Here is a 20,440-nt window from a genome sequence, read left to right on the forward strand (position 1 = left end):
GACAATATTAGACCCTCCGACAGACAGCATGGTCTTTGAAGATCACTGTATTGAGAATAACTAAATCTAAAAAATGACTAAAATCTGACTTTTTGTATGTTTAAGATAATATTGAAGACCAATAAGAGATTATGTAAAATTTTAACAGCATACATATTTTTTATGTTTAGAAAAGAAATTGTAAACAGCAACCAAATAGGTCTAGCCCTGAAGCCTGGCCCATCTACACAAAATGGAAATCACTCTGCATTTACTGCGCCGTCAGCAACCAACAAGCCCCAAAGCTTCAAAAGGGATCAAGACACTGATGAAGAGTCAAAATCCATGTCAGTGTTGCAACATCCATTTGCTATTACCCTCTATGAGGAATATATATACTGGACTGATTGGGAGACTGACTCTGTGCATTACATGGCAAAGAATGGGACAGGATTACCAGCGGTTGTCAAAGGCAACTGGCAAGGCGACCTCTATCCCAACGACTTGCAAGTTTACAATCCAAAAAGGCAGAAACCAAGTAAGATCTTGTTTTTCACCTACCCAGTAATATGAACCTTGGTATTGAATATCAGGTCCTAATCGTACGTATAAGTTTATCAGGATTTAAAGTAGTTGTAAATTGGAAACCACACCTTTGAAGTTTTCATCTACCAATCCTCCATTACCTTTATGGCGAATTTAACTCTTTGTCTTCAAAGTACTTTTTGCAAATGAGATACGTTAAAGGTAGTTTTTTTTGGCTTAAACTTTGCTGTCCATTTTGCTATCCAGCTGTTCTATCACGCCTGTAGTAATAGAGTTGTGCCGTTAACTATAGTGGTAAGCAGATCGGGGCTGGGTAAACATTCAGCGATCTTGTGTCATTCCTGCGGGCAAATGTTTGAGCAGCTAGCGGGGATGGCACGTGTATATCAGTGTTGCGTTTGCTCGGCAAATTAAGAAGCTATTTGTGCTGAACCTTCCTGTTTTCAAATGTTGCTCGTGTCTATGTTCAAGTAACCTATCTGGTTGTGGTATTTGTAATTATTTGTTTGTTCTACAGCACTTTAATTTGGGTTCACATAGCCCTGCAGACCGAAAAGTTACGAACGAAGGCTGGTCATTAAGTCGTAGATTTCATTTGCACTTCATCCTTTGGCCGTTTAGTGAACCCAAGCGTTGGGCCTTCAGTCTTACCATGGCAGTACTTGTGTGTCGTTTTCCGAGATCCGAAACGCTCTAACATCTGGTTAGAAAGGCCTTAATGTCGTTCCGCGTTTGTAAGCCAGCAATTATACAAGCCCAGACGACCGATAGCACCTCGTGTATGCAGGTCACTTGGGCACTAGGTCCCCCGCTAACAAATAAATTTGATGTTATTGGGTCCCCAGGCGGATCCAGCGTAAAAATAACTCGTGGTGCTAAAGCCGCTGACACGAAAATACGAAGTGATGAAATTTGCGGTCCGGTATGTGGTTGAGCGCTGGCAGAAACGTCGACCTCCCGCGGGAAATCTTTCCTAACTTTGCGCACACCCTGCTCTTATCATGCCAGTTGAAAGGTAGAACGCTTCTGGTTCCCTGCCACTTTTGACAGAACTTCCACCCTGTTTATTGCAGCTTACACAATAACAACAAACTGTAAAATAGGCGCCGTGCACCCTCATCAGCACATTTTGCAAAGGTACTACATCAGGTTGACCAGCACTAAAGTGGGTTATTTTTACAGCTCAACTTCAAATGCTGTTTAAGTACAACGTCGGGGTTGCAGAAATATTTTCTTTTCGGCGGGCTTCTTGTGTCCCGAGACCGCGACGCCAAATCCCATAATACCCACTGTTTATTTAGATCCACGGCGTATGGGCGGCACGGCAGTCAACATGTTGATGCGCAGGCTATCCAGCCACGATTGCTGGGGCCCTGGCGGTTCACAATCGCGGGTTTGGCTTTGATGATTCCCGGTGCGCTGCCAACCATCGTCAAATGCGCCCGACCAGCGGCAAAGATCGGGTCGTTAAAATCCTTCAAGCCTCGAACACTTGCGTTTTCGGGCGGACCGCTGGCACTTACCACACTTGTACTCAATCGTGTTTAAGAAAAAGCGTATGCTAGTTTAACAAAGTAGCCTGATTTGCATACATAACATTTATTGTTTTGATCAGTGGTTCTCAAACTTTTCAAGCATGCGGCGCATTAACAAACTCATTTCTTTACGCGCCACACTTTGCTGCCAATGACATAAAAGTTGTCAAACGAAAATTAATTTGCAACTTGAGACTGGTGAATAAGTTTGGTTTTAACGACACATAACTTTTAACGACACTGGGCTTTGAATTTCGTTATGTATGCCACATCTCGTCATCAAGTCTGGAAACACAAGAGAATATTGGCACTTTAAAATAACGAAAATTTCATGACACACTTCAAATATCTCTCGCAACACACACAGTTCAAGAATCAGTGGTTCAGTGTCTTTCCAAACGAGACAAAAATTTATTTAAGCCGAAGATTATTTGCAATTTCGTCTTTTAATGTGGTTACAGTTAGATACGATACAGTCAAGTTCCACCAAATCATGACCACCAGGTCTTGAAAATGCATAACCACTCCCGCGTTTATCTTGCATTATTTGAAGTTGCGTTTTTAAACTTGAAACTGACTCAGATTTCAACCTGTGATGCTGTGTTGGGTTGTTCACATTGCAGTCATTGGCGGTCCCAAATGGAGCGACGCATTTTCTGGCAGCCATCGTGGGTTTACTCATTTTCGTAGGACGGTTTTCACGCTCCAACTAAGTCGTTTGCGCTCTAATGTGGCATTTCGACTATTTTCTGTGTTCCACTTCCGCTGGGTTTGCCGTCATGTCGTCATGTCACGTTCTATCAGACCGGTATACTTCGCATATTTTAGCCACGAATCAGTCTAACCTATTCCATTTAGCCATGAATCAGTATAAACTTAAACTCAAACAAATGTGTCTTTTCTCTGTACGTTCATAAAGCTCATTAGTGGAAAATTTAATACAAAGTGTCAATTTTTGGTTGCCAAAGGAAACTACATCATTTTATATTTTTTGGTATAAACCCCAACATAAATACATCTCTGCTAAGGTACGGCGTATTTAATTCCGATACAAAATTACCAGGCTAAGCCGCCGCTTGTGTCTTCCAATAACGCCCTTAATATCTTCGGCGCATTGAACAAAGCGCTCCAACGCAGTAGTTAGTTAATTTGCTCGTGTCACTGCGGAACGGCCTTGAACTGAAATTGCTCTTCGCCAAATCGGCGGTGCTAACCACTCCTGTAATCATTCCGTCCTGCCTGCTTAGAAGTGGTTTGCCAGGTATTTTCTTTCGTAGCTTTCCGTGGTCCTCGCCCGTATATCAGTGGGAGTTTTTCGCTTTGATGTACTATTTGGTGTTGGTTGTGCTTTGCAGCAAATATCCACGCTCGTCAGCAGTCAATTCACAAAAATGGTTTCAACTTACGTTGCGCTTCCACTGATAAACCTGGTATGATATATGGCTGTGATTTATACCAATGTAGTCCTTATACCTACTGTTGGTAAATTTCCAATTGTCAAACTACATTAAGACTCAAAAAAATTTGGCACTTTGGTAGTGTTGTTGGAACTTCATTATTCGGCGGAGTTTATAATTATTCGAAATTAGTGACCGACATAAATTACCGGTAATTGTTTACGCCGATTGCGTATAATGGTGTGTCAATATTATTTGCAATGTGGTTTGCGTAAAATGTAAAAAAAACTTTAAAATCGTTAGGCCCGGATGCTTATTACCATCAACATGTAGCAAAGACACTTCAATTTTTCCCAACAAGTTGTTTTGACCTAAGCGCGGTGACGATGCAGTATGGTGCATGCTTGTGTTGGGGTCTTCAGCTCTCGTGCCCTTCTTTTCACAGCTGCCAAAGCGTATTAATATCAAGACGAGGCATCGCATTGTGAACGAGCGCTGAGGCGTTCCCAGCAAAGCTAACTGGTCGGCGGTCTATCTGATGTCGGATTGCTGTCTGATCGCGCACCGCTGTTTTGATACGGCATATGTCGCCATTGATTAATTCTCCGTTGAACCGTTGTAAAACTCAACACTCCTGGTATGCTAACTGGATTCCACCTACGCGCTAACGAAAATGCCAAGCGCGCCTAATACATTTTGCCGCAATGTTGCTTGCACCAGAAGGGACAATATAATTGGATAAATTATGGCGCGTGGCAGGACCCTTCGATTTTTGAAATAAACTTGCGTTGGCGACATCACCATATTAGACCCTCAGCACAACCCGATTCAGAAACCACGTAACTGTACGGCGCTTTATGCCAGGTGCAATGCATTACGCTAAACCGTAATTTGTACTTTTCGGCCCCTCTGGTCGTTCTGCCAAACAGCAACCCTTCATGACCCGGCAGCCGTTTTCGCCTGACGGGTAAAATTGTCGAAAGAACGTGCAACGTCATCACAAGACGACGTGCAATGTGACATTAGACCCCACTGCGTGCAAACCATCGGGTTTAGTTGGATTTTTCGCATTGTCTTGTGGCAAGGAGCGTGCTAATCCTTATATGCAGTTTGTGTTGGCTAGCCCCCCTCAGGTGTCCCCTTACCTGTTTATTTCGTCACTCGCTGCTTGAAAGTCTAATCGAGCGGACAGAAAGCACTCACATCGCCTGGTGTGTCGCCAGGTTGCCAAGTTATTCGACTCCGAAGCGGTTCGCACCGAAATCCGACTGCGACTGTTTCAAGTGTCCCCTGTCGGACGCTGCCTTAAGTTGGCATCAGAAAAAAAATAGCTCACCGCTGTACCTAATATGGCCTGGTTCACCGGTTTGCGATACAAGAAGTATGTAAAATGTCCCTCTGAAAATCGACAATTTTGAGACTCTATGAGCCAAAGGGTTGAAGTAAGACATTCTTTTCCGATTGCACTAGGGTGTTTTCGCGAAAATATTGAATTTCAGACATCCAACTCAATAGCATACAGTTTAGTGGTTTTGTGGCATGATTTTTTGTTTTTATTTGATTGAATTTTTTTGTCAGTTAACATATGTCAAAACATGTAGTTTGGTATCTTAAATATTAGGCACCAGCTTGACGTACAAAGATCCTAAAACATTTCGTTGTGACATTGGAAAGTATGAAGTTCCTATGAACTAAAAAACTTGTAAAATGGTAAAATAATGTCACGGTTTATTACGATATCGTCCTGTGCGGGAGATCCTAGAGGCCTATGTCCGCTTCATATATATAGCTCACTTTTAGGCGATGTTGATTTAGGGGTATTTCGTTTGATCGAGAGGAGAAATGCCTGGCGATTGTAATTTAGTAAAGTGTCCTTACAGCGATAACCCTTATCAATATGTGCTTCGTCTATTGTCATTAAAATACATTCAAAGGCAGCAAAAGACCCAACGTTTAGACTGCTGTAACCGATTTCGTGTTGTTTAGTTCCGCTCCGTTGCCCTCGACCCAGTTATCGTGACCACTTTCGCCATAAGTGACGTCATTAGAAAAAAACTCTTGATCAGCACATTTTGTCAGCCTGAAGTTATGAATGGAAATGTGGAAGTAGACCCCCGTTTGTGCCATCAAAATTAGCTCGAAGTCAAACAGCTTTCCAAGCGGGTAGCAGGATTACTCATTGTGCTTAAAAGCTCGAATTAGGGACATGTCAATTGGTCATCCCTATCCCGCTGCTAGATCCGCCCACAATTATTTCCAGGCGCCCGTTTTGCGCCACTTTACTCTGCTTTAAATAGGACGTCTTTCGTTGTCCTCTCACCCATAAACAATGAAAAAATGGTTTAGAAAAGATACAACATGGTTTTAGACATCTAAACCATGAATGGATTTTCTTATAAACGCAGACAGAGTGTTGGCTGATTTATATACCTTCTTAAACATAACAAATACCTTTAACCAAGTGTGAGTATTTTTTTGTTTTGTCGTTCAATTAATGGTCGCTAAGCAGATTTGCAGTTTGGCGCGAAAGCCCAAATCGAAGACGAAGGTTTTCAATAGGGCGAAACTAATCCGCTAAGTGCGCATCAGATTCACAACTGAGTTTGAGTAGCCTTGAGCACTATGACGTCGATGACACCGGATTTGTTTGGCTTGGGTTCAACTTGTTGTGAGGATGCCACACTCGACGGTCGCTTGTCTAAAATTTCGATTGAGTTTAGTTTCCAAAGCTTTGTTCTCCATTTTATCCGACCACATACAGCAAACCACCCGCCTTGATGTAATTGTGTTGTCTTCGATGAATAAGCACTCTGGTATTGTTAGGTCATAGTTGTATCGCTAAGTTGCTCAAAACAATATGTTTCTGTCGGAAAACGTTTGCAAACTTGCTAGCAGATTTTTTTTAAGGGAAATCTTTTTTGACGCAGTGTTGAAGCTTTGGTAGCAATTTTTATTTGTGTAATCATATCATATCATTTAGATAAGGTAAACAATAATATTTGTTTCTCTCAATTGAAAAAAATTGCACAATAAATATCTTGCTCCAATTTGCCTACCCTCGCCAAATCTTTTCGCCTCTTCAATGGATTGTCGTTACGATAACACAAGCATATTTATCAATACGAAATACGCTTAACTTTCCCCGTGCAAGAAAGTCCAAAGATTTCGTACGTCATATCGCCGGTCATTACAACCTGTCGGTTTGAAGAGACATTTTGTAAAGCGCCTTTGTCGAGCTGAAGTCGCCTAGGGGTCTGATTATATGGGTAAAGTTGTTCTTGCTTTATTTGGGTAGCTTTCTGCTGATTCTGAGCCTGACTCTTAGCTAAGGCGTCTCGCTGACAGACAAGTCTTCGAGATTGACCCGTAGCCTCATGTAAGGCTTTTGAATTCCAACCCGGCGGATAGTTGGGTAAAAACTGGCTGAACTCATTGTGGCAGAGTACTTGTTTCACCAAACTACGTGTTGAAAGATGAGGTTTGGTAAAAAAATATCTGTTAATCTCCTTATTTTCCAAATTGTACTTTTCGCTGTACAAATGTGTACAAAACGAAGTATAGATAGGGAGACATTTTACCGCCTGTCTGGTTTCCTTTTGGAGGTAATCCTTACCCCAATTTGACAAGGCGTCCTCGGCTCTTAACGACATTAAAGATTTGAGTCATATAGTACTGGTGCTCGATAAAAACTCTTGCTGGGACAAAAACCAATCGCCCTTTTAAGATTTCTGTGCGTCAGGCAATTTACTGTTTTTTCTCCTAGTAAACTAAATGCAGGATCGTTCATGCGAATTTGGTAAGCTCGCCCAGGTGAAAGGGACCGTGACGTCAGTCGAATCGCTTCACATGTTGTGTAAGGACAAAAACAAGCCTTTTGGTATTTGTCGCAAGGGCCTTAAGTTGCGAAATGAGAAATTTGCCTGGGAGACTGTGCTATCAAGCGCATTGCAGCTTAGGCCTGCCAGATAGCCCAAGCTGTGGCGATTGGCGAAACACGCAGGTCTGATTAACTGCAATCACAAACAGTAACTCGCTGGCCTTGGATTAAGCAAACATGGCCTACTCCAACGGTGATTTATCGCTGCGATGAGTAACCGAGCGCCGACTATTGTCTCTAAAATCGCGACTCCCGCGTTCCAAGCCCAAACGCCCATGCCAGGATAAAAGTCGTGGCTGCAACTGTTAATCCGCCGGATTTGGCTATCGCTTCAACTTCGTCCGGCGAATTCCAGCCAATCAGCTATCCAGTCATCAGGCAATTTTACCCCTTCACTTTCATGTTATCGGTTACTTATCGGGAGTTTTGTTCTTTTTGTGTGCATAGAAATGATGTCATCCGACCTTAAATACCCGATTGCGCAAACTCCACCTGCAAAGCTCTAAGTTAAACTTACGAACTCCATCTATCAATTTCCATCCTTTTTGTCTTTTACGCCGTTGATGTTATTGCCTAAACATGAGTCATTTGTTGTGTTGCATCGGTGGTGGTCTATCACCATGCAAAATCGCCTGTATGGTTGAAATCTTGTTTGCTACCTAACTGATAAATATGGATGTGCGATAAAGGCTAATCTTTGGTTAGCTGTAAAAAGTGCCTACTGAATAACAACTGCCATCTTGACAGGGTGAATTTTTTTTGAAGAATGTCTAAATTGGATAAAGTTTGGACAGTTTTTTCTTGCTATGTATAGGTCTCGATTGTTGTGTTTCACTCCAAAACCCCAATATTTACCCCACTAACCCCAAACAATGTCTGAATTAGATGTTATGTGGACGGTTTGTATGTCATTTACAGGTTCTAATTTCTTGTAACCCTAATATATAACCCACGAGCATTTAGTTTCTAACATTAAATAATGCTTTGCGTGTATTATGGGTCCTTAAAATCGCGCTACTTTTTCTTTATTCGGCCATTGTTCCCCAGTCAGCCGTCTATCACTAAACACTTTCTCGCGAAAATACGAGCTGGCGTAAAACGATAATAGCAAAAACGGAATTTTCTTTTCCCGCGGTCGTTTTCGTCGCCAGTTTTTTATTTTTTTATTATTATTTTTTTTTCACGGGGTTCGAACCCAGGACACTCCCGGGGACGAATCCCGATCAAGTTTTTTTTTATGTCTGTATGTGGGTCAGGCGCGCCAGACCATTCGGCCAAGTTCCTGCCCTTTTTCGTCGCCAGTTAGCAGCAACTGTGAACTGTTGACGGACGTTACCGCCGCCAAACGGTCTAAACACACCAGTTGAAAATGAACCAATCATTCCACGCTAAAAACTTTACTTGCAATAACGTATGTAATACAACACGTTTGCTAAAATATCACATCTTGATGGGTTTCCGAGGTTACAAAGCACTATTTTCGTTTTTACCTAAAGATTAATTTGTATCCCCACTAGATACAATTGGAGAAATGCAGCATTTCGTTTTGGTTTTGTTTATCAGTATTAATTCCATTTCGTCGAAGCTAAAAAAGAACAAAGTGATCATCTTCGGTTACATCCTTATTACTGAAAATCAATATTTTGAGTTAATACGTTTCAATTCCGGCTTAACCATTTATCCACATTCTTACGGATAATAACATGTTATTGTTACGCACACGGAATGCCCCCGGGATCTGTTTCAACTAAATTTAACTGAAAATGTCCTACATTGTGTTCTGCAAAATACAATACAACTGGGCGTACTTAAGACCGAATCAGGTCATTTTTTATCTTCTTCTTGTGTTTTTATAACTGTGTCATCCGTGGTGAATCACGTTTAGCAATAAAGTCGTAACAAAACTCATTCTAAAACCCCTGTCTTTGGTGCACTTAGTTTGCTTAACGTTTCATCACATAAATGCTGGTTTAACCACGTAGCGAGGAGTTTTTTGCTACATTTTTGTTGATTTGTGGTTATGAACTAAATCCGTGATAAAGATCAATGGAGTAAAGTAGTAAACAGTACTAGGGGCATAAACTTGACATTTTGAGTCCTATCCATAAATATATAAATCCTGGCCACTTTTCGCTGCGTCATTCGCATTCTGTCACGCTTTTATGTTTATATGCAACTGCATCAACTCAAATTTTAAGCTGTTTATTTTTCGCGGTTTGTGGTCAGTGGTTTTACTTCCGCTCGATTTAAGCCATGTTTGTAAACTTTGCTCACAGCATTGCATGATTCTGGCTTTTTGTGAAGCAAACTTTGCATTTTCAAATCTATCAAGCATTACTGTTGAATCGGTTTGATATGTGTTTGAAAATGCCACGGGCTTGTTGGTGCTAGGATTGTGATTTTGAGACGTTTTAAGACTTTTCAGCGGCACAAAATGTGTCCCGTTTTATTTAAAACGAAGTGCGCATTTTTTTTTGCCGTAGTGGGCGAAATGTGCACAAACACTAATCGCAAAAACAGCTGTAGGTGTTTTTTGCGACCTCATGCCCAACATATGATTTGGTTTACAAACGGTCAATTTAAAGCCAAATTCATACCACGTTGCACTTTAAATAGCACTTTTTGCTTAACTTAATCAAGTGAAGCCTGCAACAAGAAATTCGTTTTGCAAATCCCTCACCCGCCGACCGTCAATAAACAAACGCGACTTAACGGTTCGCATGTTCGGATTATATATCAGATAGCAGATTTTGTATGTAAACAGTTGGTTTCGGATGCGTTTGGCTGCAACAAGCCAGTGGTGTAGAGATTGTATCGCTTGACACGTGTTTGTTGCCCAAAACAAAGTCCTTTGGACCACAGGATTCTGGATATATAGTCAGAACATCCATACTTTCCCTATTGCCTTCATAAGCTGGTGTTTGTCTGAAATAGGGACACCGCTTTTTTGCGAAAAACTGATATTGGATACACACTGCTTAAAGGAAAAATTCTTTTTGACGGTTTTATTTTGAGTGTTGGAGTTCAGAGGTTTTTGCTTGCTCAATGTGCCTTTAAGCATGATTTGTTTTGTGTTTCAAAATTTTACCACAAATTACGCAGGTTGTTTAAACGTTCTTGGCTTATGGCAGTGGTTCCCAAACTTTTTTCTTTTAAGGCGCATTTTAGAAAAAACAAAAAATATTTGGCGCACTTTGAACATTTGAATAAAAAATATATTTGAATTTTTTATTTCAGTTTAAAATGGCACAGCAAATTAGCTGACAAGAGCACTAACTATGAGGTCATAAAGCCGCTATACAGGTCACTCTCATAGTTAAATAGCCTAGTTCAGGGGTGGGCAACCTTTGTTCCTGTAGGGCCAATTATAAATTTCAAAATTTTATCGCGGGCCGCACATGTGCATAACACAAAGTGATTTTGCCTTGTTTCTTACCAAATATGCTTAACTACAAGTATAATTCGTATTTGATTCTAGCCGCATTTTGCCAGGTCGCAGAAAACTAGCATCTGGCGCATTAATCAGCTCAAAAATATGTAATAATTGGACTCGTTTGCCAGTACTTTTAAAATCCAAGCGTCTCTGCGGGCCGCACAACCGTTAATGAAGGGCCGCATGCGGCCCGCGGGCCGCAGGTTGCCCACCCCTGGCCTAGTTGAACATCTCAGAGACGTGGAGCGTGTTGGCCTAGTGGTCTAAGCACCTGTACTACTACTACTCTACTTGATTGATTTTAATTTCAATATTTTTTGCGTCACACCTAATGACATCTCGCGGCACACCAGTGTGCCGCGGCGCATAGTTTGGGAACCACTGGCTTATGGGAACAACATTCACAACTCCTAAATATTAGTTAAAAACCTCATCGTTTGACATCAGATACTGTCTCATTTACGAACCTAAATATTTTGTGCAAATAATATATATGTGAATATGTTGGCTTTGAAAGGGCTCAGTTAAACTGAATGTTTATATTTTGCAGGTCCAAATCCATGCGGTGAATCGAATGGAGGATGTTCCCACCTTTGTCTTCTGTCTCCCAACCCACCCGGCTACCAGTGTGCCTGTCCAACTGGTATTCGAATTAACAACGACAAAAAGACTTGCAAGAAAAGTAAGAATGTGACCATTCTACACAGATGTTTTATGTCAAACGTGTTTTATCGAATTGTTCTTAAAATGTTTCCCGCATTCGTATTTGAAGAGTATTAATGCTAAATGGCTATTTTCAAGCGTATAAAAAGTTGATAATCACAGTCAAAAGTGGCCATTTACGGTTCGTTTGATGTAAAAAGTTGATTCGATTTAGGTTGAATTTTGTTTGTGGAAACTTGACCGGGTTTATTAAATCTTGCACAATGGTGAATGATGTTTAATCCCAAGGAGTAAAAGTACCACAGGTTAAGAGTCCCTTTCTTAAAGTTTAGAGGAGGGTAAAATGCTTATTATATGTAATTGCCGTAATGTCTTCGGATTGACTTAGATTTATATCAAGTGGCCTTTGTAATTAACCTGCCGCTTTTCTGCGCACAGTATTTGATACACGTAATCTCGCCTACACCCGCATTTAAGATATATGTGTAGTTGTGTAAAGCGGTATTTGTTGCTTCCAGAAGCACTTAACAGCCAGTCTGCAGAGTCTGGCAGCTGCACGCGCGATTTTTTTTGAAAAAAAATGTTTGCACGCCGAGTTTTGGGGTTTGCACGCGAAAATTTTGCACCAAAGGCATTTAATTGGGCTGTCTTGACCTCTTTTACTTGCTTTGCGCCTGCTGAAATTGGTCTTGTACGCGAACTTACGGGTCGTGCACGCGCGCACGCGGGACATATAGGTCCTGCACGCACGAGATCTCGTCGGGAACTGCCATGTTCTGCAGACTGGCTTAACAGTGTATGTTGGCAGCTAATTGCAACCTACTTATACTGCCACAGTTGTTGTTGTAAACGCAAAAATACATGCTATCTGTTTAGTAATTATTTTCATGTTACACATTTCTAAAATGTTTTAACCAACATTGTGGGTAGACTTAAGCACAAGTGTGTTTTATCTAAAATGTGTGCAAAACAACGATCAATTTAAATCGATTTGTTGTCAATTTTGTTGCTGGTTTTTATATACAGCTTACAAACTGTCTGCAATTTAATTATTGCCTTAAAAAACAAACCTAAAAATCAGAATTTTCAATCCTGGTCATTTTTTCCGTAGGTCCCAACGAGATATTACTACTTGCTCGGCGAAGTGACATCCGTATGATTTCACTCGATACTCCGGACAACACTGACGTCATCGTCCCACTCAGTCTGGTTCAACACGCGGTGGCGATAGACTACGACCCAGTGGACGGTTTTCTGTACTGGACCGATGACGACAGATCGGCGATTATCCGGTCGCGATTAAACGGATCCGGTAATTTTTGTAATACATGTTTCAAGACAACGTTCAGTTTTGCATTACTAAACAGTGTGGTTAAATGTGATCTAAAAGTGCGCTTTATTTTTGCTGAAATAATGTAGAAGTTCCAAAGTTTTTGTAACAAAGACATGAATTCACTGTATGTAAGTGTACATGTACTTAATGTACTGTATTGGAATTTCGCGTGTTTTACGTGGTAGGATATTGGACCAAAAATTTGGTTGTTGCATTTTAAACACAAAGCTAGTTGTTGTTTATGCTATACATTTACTTACAAGTAGCCTAGTATAATGGCGAAACTTTTAAGCGATATTTTCTGAAATGCCTAAAACGATTTTTCTGAAAGGCTAACTCTTTGTTATCGCAACACATAGATGCGAAAATCCTGGTGAAGGACAATGTAGAGCAGGCTGACGGTATCGCAGTAGATTGGATCGCACGTAATCTGTATTGGACCGACACCAAACGGGATTACATTGCAGTTTCGCGTCTCAACGGGACCTCGCGAAAAGTGATCATCGAAACTGCAATGGACGAACCACGGTAAGAAATTATACGATAACAGCAAAAAAAGTAGCAAGTTTGCCTAAGAGAAAACCTCATAATTGCAATGTTTTGTGGGTTTTTGATTTGTTGTACGGATTTTGAATGCTAATGCACTTGATTTGAAGGTTACTCTTGCTGTAATCTTCAGCTTAACATCTAAAAGGTGCCAAGAACGCCTGAAACGTTTTGTCGTGGTTTAAAGGGCGTGTTGCAAACATTTTGTCGCCAAATGCCAACCCAACCTATTTTCACAGCGCCAATGTCAAGACCAAATCCAAAAAAACGCACTTTGTTCACGTGGTTAACCTGCCAATCAAATCAAACGCAACACACCTTTGCATGTTGTACAAAGTGTCAGGCACCATTCCTTGTGTCAAAATATGGGCGTTCGCCTTGGTTGAAATCCCACCATTTCATGTTGGAAGTCACGCTTACCTTTGCCCGGCGACGGAGATGTGGTTTCTGCCCTTTACCACCTTCTCGCCCCGTCGCCCAGCAATGGCCGAGTTCGTGGTCGAACCGACGTGAATTGTCACCGATCACTCACCTTAAGACCATTTATAGCGTAAGAACTGACAGGGTCAACGCCTTTGCTATGTATGTGCGTGTAAATGGGTGGGTCATTGTATTTTTTCTTCATACGCCCCCCATCGTCTAGCAACAAGGTCGCAGTGGGCGCGTGCCATTGCGGAAAGGTCAGGGGCGCGGCGCCTCTCAGGGGCCATTTCGACAGTCCGTGATGGAAGCCAGGAGCGGCCCGCACGGTATCGCAACTTGTCGTCGCCAATTCGGACCACATTTATAAATGCCCCGGCGGAGCATAAAGTTTCGCGGCACATCTTTTTCAAAAATACAGAACATGGGCTGCTATGTTTTGGTGTAAAGGCTTACGAAAACTACTGCACCAGTTTTGTACGAAAAGTTCCGTAATTTTGCCAATTTCTGTGCGGCCGCTGAAAGTTGTTGTGTTGGCATGACTTATTGCTGTTTATTTGAAAATTCTACGCATGATTTAAAATTACAACCAGTTCATTTTGGATTTTGCTTTGTTAGACAAAATGTTTTAAAAGATTTGATGTTTTTCGTTACTTCGAAAAAATAATTAAATTAAATTGGCCAATTAACTAATTCAAACTCTCGAGTAATCAGTTCCCCGAAACCCTTCACTTGTTTAGGTTTTAACCAATCAACGGTAGTTTCCATAAATTCAACATTTCTGACTAACAAAAAAAACAAAAAATCATTACATATAGTTGTGCTCAACGTACAGAAATGAAAAAAAGTTTTACTCGTGTGATAAACATACCTATAGTCGACTAAAACACAACAACAACGCTCTTTCCCTATATTTTACCGCATCCTTATCGGATTTTTGAAGCGCTATCGTATACGAAAGAATCTTCGTATTTTACCACTTCCCGGAATCAGCACATCTCAAACAGGCCGGCGTCCTCAATCACAGAGAGACAAATATGTCTATTTATTATTTCAACCCCAAAGTGGTAAGGTAGTTTTGCGCCTGGACGACCACGTTCGGCACTCTAATGGAAAGCCTCGGCCCTAACAAGCTCCCACTGGCAATCATTGCCTCGCTACAGTGCCCGGGGCATGTGCTGAAGCGAATTTGAAGAGCCCAAAATGGCAACGAATGCCAGGAGTCGAACTATCGGGCCAAATCGCCACCGTGTCGTGTTCGCTGAAGGGATCGTCGCATTTCGTCTGTGTTGACTAACACGACATATCGGTGTAGGTAATCTGCTTTGCACCAAGCACAAAGCTCCTTTCTCAGTCAATGCTTCTTAGTTTTTATGTTCTTGTCGAGTTATGAAACTTATCGATCATATTTCTCCCATTTTTACAATAAGTTTTTGCTCTTCTGCAAGAACAGGCCGTGTTTCATAAGTAACTGGACTGATGTCAACTCTAGAACCTAAAAATGTCCAGCATATTTTATTAAAAAATGGTAAATTGCAACATGAAGAAGATTCTCAGAAAATGAAAAACGATGATTGTCAACAATTGTTTCGGGAGATGAAATTTGTTGTTCTCATTTTCCTGCTTTATATCTAAGTGCTTGTCTGACTATTAATGTACGTTACTTTCGACAGTTGTTTAAATTATTACATTGTTCACTTCAAGGTGACTTTGTACCACGCTATTTGAAAGTATGTTGGCAAAAATGTGTGTCTTTCTTTGGTTTTTTAATCATTAATTTGTTTCATATAATTTGCATAACTTTCTACAGCTAAATATATAATGAATATAGTTTTTTTTTCCGGGCAAATATGTAATAAATATAGTTTTTACGGACAAATATATTTGGGTTTATGTCGCAACCAGCGATACACAACAATAAATCTCTTCCAACTAACGACCAACTTGACAGTCATTTCATCTCATTCCGGATTCTCATAAAACACTTTCCAGTTCCACGATTTTATTTATTTGTCAATATCACTACTCTCGGCCAGGTTCACAAACACCGCTAACATTTGCGTTTATGAAACTCCTAAATCTAAAGCATCGGCATTCGCTGACTGGACATGGAAAAAATCAGCATCGTGTACTGAATGTTTGCCGTTGTTAAGGAGTATATGTCAGACCGTCACATGTTTCGGATGTGGATCGACGTTTTATGACCTATAAAATGTGTTCGTTATTATTGCAAGCCACCAATGCCCCAGCGTGAACACTGTCTGCATTATGTCTGTGTTATATATGATTACGATACTGGACTTTCTTTACAAGTGACTAAAAGTTCATTTTGTGAAGCGTATTGAGCCATCGAAATATACATGTGTTATTAAAAAACAGCGCAATATGTTAAAAACCACGAAAACTTGGTTGTTCAAAGTGCCTCCTTATTAGTGCACCTACTTTTAATCTGTCTAAATTTCTGACAAATAACTTATTATGTTAAGTTATTCATTGTTTAACATACAACAGTATCGCATTTTTGACTTTGTCGTTTTTTGCAGTGCGATCGTGCTGAACCCGACAGCAGGTCATATGTATTGGACGGACTGGGGAAAGAAAGAACCAAAAATCGAACGAGCAAATTTGGATGGTAGCGACCGAATGATATTCGTCAAAAAAGGTCTCATGTGGCCAAACGGTAAGTGTAAAGCATTACACCTTACCTCATTAACATATAGGTTCTCTGTGTTGTACAGAAAAAAAAAAAACTAGTTTAATTAAATAACAAAAGCTTAAGTTTTATGACTACGGCGTCCATTCATTCCCAAGCTCTGTATTTTAGATCTCAAAGCACTTTACGAGAATTTGATAGACGTCATAATATTCTGACGTTATAGTTTTAGCCTTACCCAAACACGAATTTTATTGCCTCGAATACAAAACTTTGAACTCCAGTTTTCCACCAACCCAACGCGCCTTCTTTACAACATAGCGGTGCGTGTTCATTAAGTTAATAAGCACCGCAGTGGCGTCAGTGCATAACGTGCAATGCCAGGCGGTTTGACCCTTGATCCCAGACGGGCACGCGAAGCCACTTCATTCCCTTTGATTTGTGGGGGTTTCTTCATCAAGGTGACAACTTCAAAGTAGCCACTGCATTCCCGCAACGCGTTTGCGTCGGGGAATTGATCTCCGTCGCGGCAATTTTAATTTCCCAAATCCCAACCCGCGTCGTGAATTCGTGCCATGGACTTTACTTGGCCAGAAATTTAATCTTGTCAATATTAATAAGTTTGGAGTACGACTGTAAGGCGGTGACGCTAAAACGTTTGAGCTTTATTTGCAAATTTCGCCAAATACCTCATAATCTTTGAATTATATGAGGGTATATGTTGACTGTGGAAGATTGAACTATGTTGTGAAGATAAAGTAGCACTAAGTACGCGTTATTCTTGAAAATTATCATGACTGTGGTCCCATAGTGCTATTAAACTTAACTTTACTGCCTGCAATAAATGGAACCATATAATTTCGCTATCTTACCTCCTTATTTTTGTTATTTACGATTTTTCGTTGCAGGTCTTTCGATCGATCGCCAGAAAGAGATTCTTTTCTGGGCCGACGCAGCCGAGGACAGGATCGAGATGATATATTTAAACGGGACTGGACGTCGTACGTTGTTGGAAGATCACCTTCCTCATGTGTTTGGTCTGAGGTAAGCTATATGATGCAAGTCATTACACCAGGCAAAACAAATTGTGACTGTAAGATTTAAAAAAATCGAAGCATATTTTTGGTGACTGACATTTTCAAATTAGTGATTAAAAACTAGACTCTAACTTGAAACACGAAAGTGGAAAGACGAGAGAATATAGTGAATACATGCATGTTACAAATATTACATCGTTATTTATATCGTCTCCCATAAGACACTCCTCTATAAAATTGGACATTACTAATTAATGGCCATAGTTTAAACGTTTACTATGAAATATATGCAATATTTACAATTTCTTAGCAGCTTTGCGGTGACACGCAACGGATGTTATGACTAGAGATGTACCGAATATTCGGCCGAATCGGCCACTTTTGCAAAGATTCGGTTTCGGCCGAATAATTTGTTGCGATTCGGCCGAAACCGAATCTTTTACGAACACACATTTAAAGTGTTAAACGTGTCTTTTCTGCTTATTTCCAACCAAAATCGCGTCAATCATTATATTTTTTAACACATTGACGCTTTTCCCACTGCAGACAAAAAAACAGTTTATCGATGTCGGGTTGGCAATCATACTTGAGGCAATGTTAAACCCCACAGAACTAAAATAAGGACGAAACACAACCATTCTGCACTAATTGCCTGAGAGATAAACTTATGTTTTCATGTCAAACGTGAAGGGTACGACTTCGCGTGACGTCATAAATGATTCGGTTGATCCGGCCGAATTTATTCGGCAAAACCGCCGAATATTCGGTTTCGGCCGAATCGAAATTTAGCCGATTCGGTACATCACTAGTTATGACCACATTTATGGATACATGATTAAACCTGTTGCCTGCTTGATTAAGTTTTTAAATAACTTTCCAAATCGTAAAATATCAATACCTAGTTCTTTTGCGTACTGTATTGACTAGCCTACTCAAAAATTTAAAAAGGCTCAAAATAATCTTTACCTAATGTCATTGCTTTTCATCTTCAGTTGCCTTGGCGACTATCTCTACTGGACCGACTGGCAACGTAGGCGAATCGACCGCATGAAGGTCGGCTTTCCCAAGACGCGAAAGATGCTGATTGACAGGTTACCCGACCTTATGGGCATAGTGGCAACTAGCATGGAGCCTCAGCCCGGAAGCAACCCATGCGCCAGCAACAACGGTGGCTGCTCCCATCTGTGCTTGTATACTCCGCAGGTGAGCGACCTTTCTGCATGTGGTATGCAGGCTAGAGCAGGTGCGCCGGTCGCCTTGCACTGACAGCTTCGACTTTTGGCTGTTGGGCCGAAGTGTTTGTCATGTTTATGCACAGGACGGTAGGACAGATGGTGCTGTTGTGATCACGGCTTTGTGACGTTTTTAGTGTTTGGAGCACCGAGTTCAAAATAATATTTGTAGTTGAAAATCCCCTTTTGGCCTGATTAAAGGGTACTTTTAATTTTTATAGCTAAAGAAGCGTTTTTAAATATCCATTTAGTCACTTATTTTGCCTGAAAGTTAAGTTCCTAATATATCAACTTCCTATTTTCCAACCACTTTAAATATCCTTATATGTCTTGAACCATGGACCACTGAGGTGATATAGTGTTGGAATGGCGTTGGAACCCACAAAAACTGTTGTTGAGTAAATAACGTAATTCAGGATAAATTTCGAGCTTTGTCACCTGAATAGCAGCAGTTTGTCACCTTTGCAAATTCCTTCAAAATTCTCGCCTGCGAGCGTCTTCTCATTAACGCATCGTCTGTCGCTTGTTTTTTGTTTGTGGTGCTCTCGTGTTCAAGTTGACCGTGTACACGAGGTTACGTTTACGGTACGATTCGGTAGATGGAATTTGCGCCATGTGCCATGTTATATCCTCGCACGGTTAGGCATTCAAAAACATGGAACGCGATAATTGCACGGGCCGATGTTGCGGGGGCGATAACAACCAACAGTCAGACGTCGTCGTGGCTTTCCCCTTTCTCCCATAATATCGTTTCGTCGTAATGACACATCCCGCTAGAAAAACAGCATCATCCTAAGTTCGACCTCTTTTGAGTGGCATTAACCGTACGTTGTAGGCTGTTAAAGAATTTTTCTCGGCGACATTTTTTGCGCCTGTGTCAACTCTATCCTTAACCTTCCGAGTTCACCAGCTTTGTTTTATCGCGTGTTTCCCGTAATGAAGCTGCCGACACATTCGCATGCGCAGTTTGTATCACTGACATCAGCGTTGAAAAAGCTCACCCGACCTCTTGTGTTGTGAGAAGCGAAATCGAACCCCACGGCGCCTGTCAAAACAGTCTGTCTGCATGAGGTTATTGTTATCACCAACAGACTGCGTGCCCCTCGATTTTTTAGCACCTAAACGCAAAACCAACACTTTCATATTCCCACACCGCTCGGATTTGAACCCTGACCCTTGTGTTTCCGTTGTGTTGCGATTTGTTTGGAGCACGCTTGTGTAAGTGTTGGGGCAGTGATCTGTTTTTGACTGCATGTTAGGTCGAGTTACGACGAACTGCTATAGTGTACAGCGCCATGCTGACTGAGGTTTTGTAACGTTAAGCCTGGTCGTGTTAGTGTTGCAAATATCCGAGTCACACTATTAGGTAGTTTGCAAGTACGTGTTCTCAAATGTTATGAACGCGCTAACGAACTTTGACAGGAGGAAATCATATTTGTGCCTGTTGTAACCTGTATATTATTGGCATGGCCTGTAAACGGTTTTAAATAGATGCAAATTCTTAATCAGTAAGTTAGTGTCATTTGACTATATTGGCAAAAGATATATATACTTCTTGTTACACCGATCGCTAATTTACTACACCAGCTACATTCAAGGGTAGGCGTAATGCGTTCCAGCAACTTTTTCTGCAAAGGTCTGTTTGCACGGGCGAGCCACTAATCCCATATTAAGCCTTACAAATTCCTAAATCGCAGGTGTGGCTCACAACCTGTCGCTCAATGCCTCGTTTCAATTCAGCTGCTGCTCCTCCCGTCCGTCAACGCAAAACTTGATGTTAGCCGCTTCA

General features: G+C 41.1%; 1 protein-coding gene across 2 annotated transcripts in view; it reads left to right on the forward strand.

Moving 5' to 3' along the window:
* Positions 1-20,440, forward strand: part of LOC145224093 (low-density lipoprotein receptor-related protein 6-like) — a 35,585-nt gene that overhangs the window by 1,565 nt on the left and 13,580 nt on the right. For both annotated transcript variants that reach the window (XM_080090527.1, XM_080090534.1), the window contains exons 5-11: positions 171-517; positions 11,318-11,449; positions 12,542-12,742; positions 13,123-13,291; positions 16,273-16,409; positions 17,291-17,426; positions 18,412-18,622. In XM_080090527.1, the coding sequence (XP_079946653.1) occupies positions 171-517; positions 11,318-11,449; positions 12,542-12,742; positions 13,123-13,291; positions 16,273-16,409; positions 17,291-17,426; positions 18,412-18,622 (1,333 nt within the window). The remainder of the gene's footprint in view (positions 1-170; positions 518-11,317; positions 11,450-12,541; positions 12,743-13,122; positions 13,292-16,272; positions 16,410-17,290; positions 17,427-18,411; positions 18,623-20,440) is intronic.

The sequence above is a fragment of the Phallusia mammillata genome, chromosome 1, assembly GCF_965637545.1.
Source record: "Phallusia mammillata chromosome 1, kaPhaMamm4.hap1.1, whole genome shotgun sequence".
In the NCBI taxonomy this organism is placed as follows: Eukaryota; Metazoa; Chordata; class Ascidiacea; order Phlebobranchia; family Ascidiidae; genus Phallusia; species Phallusia mammillata.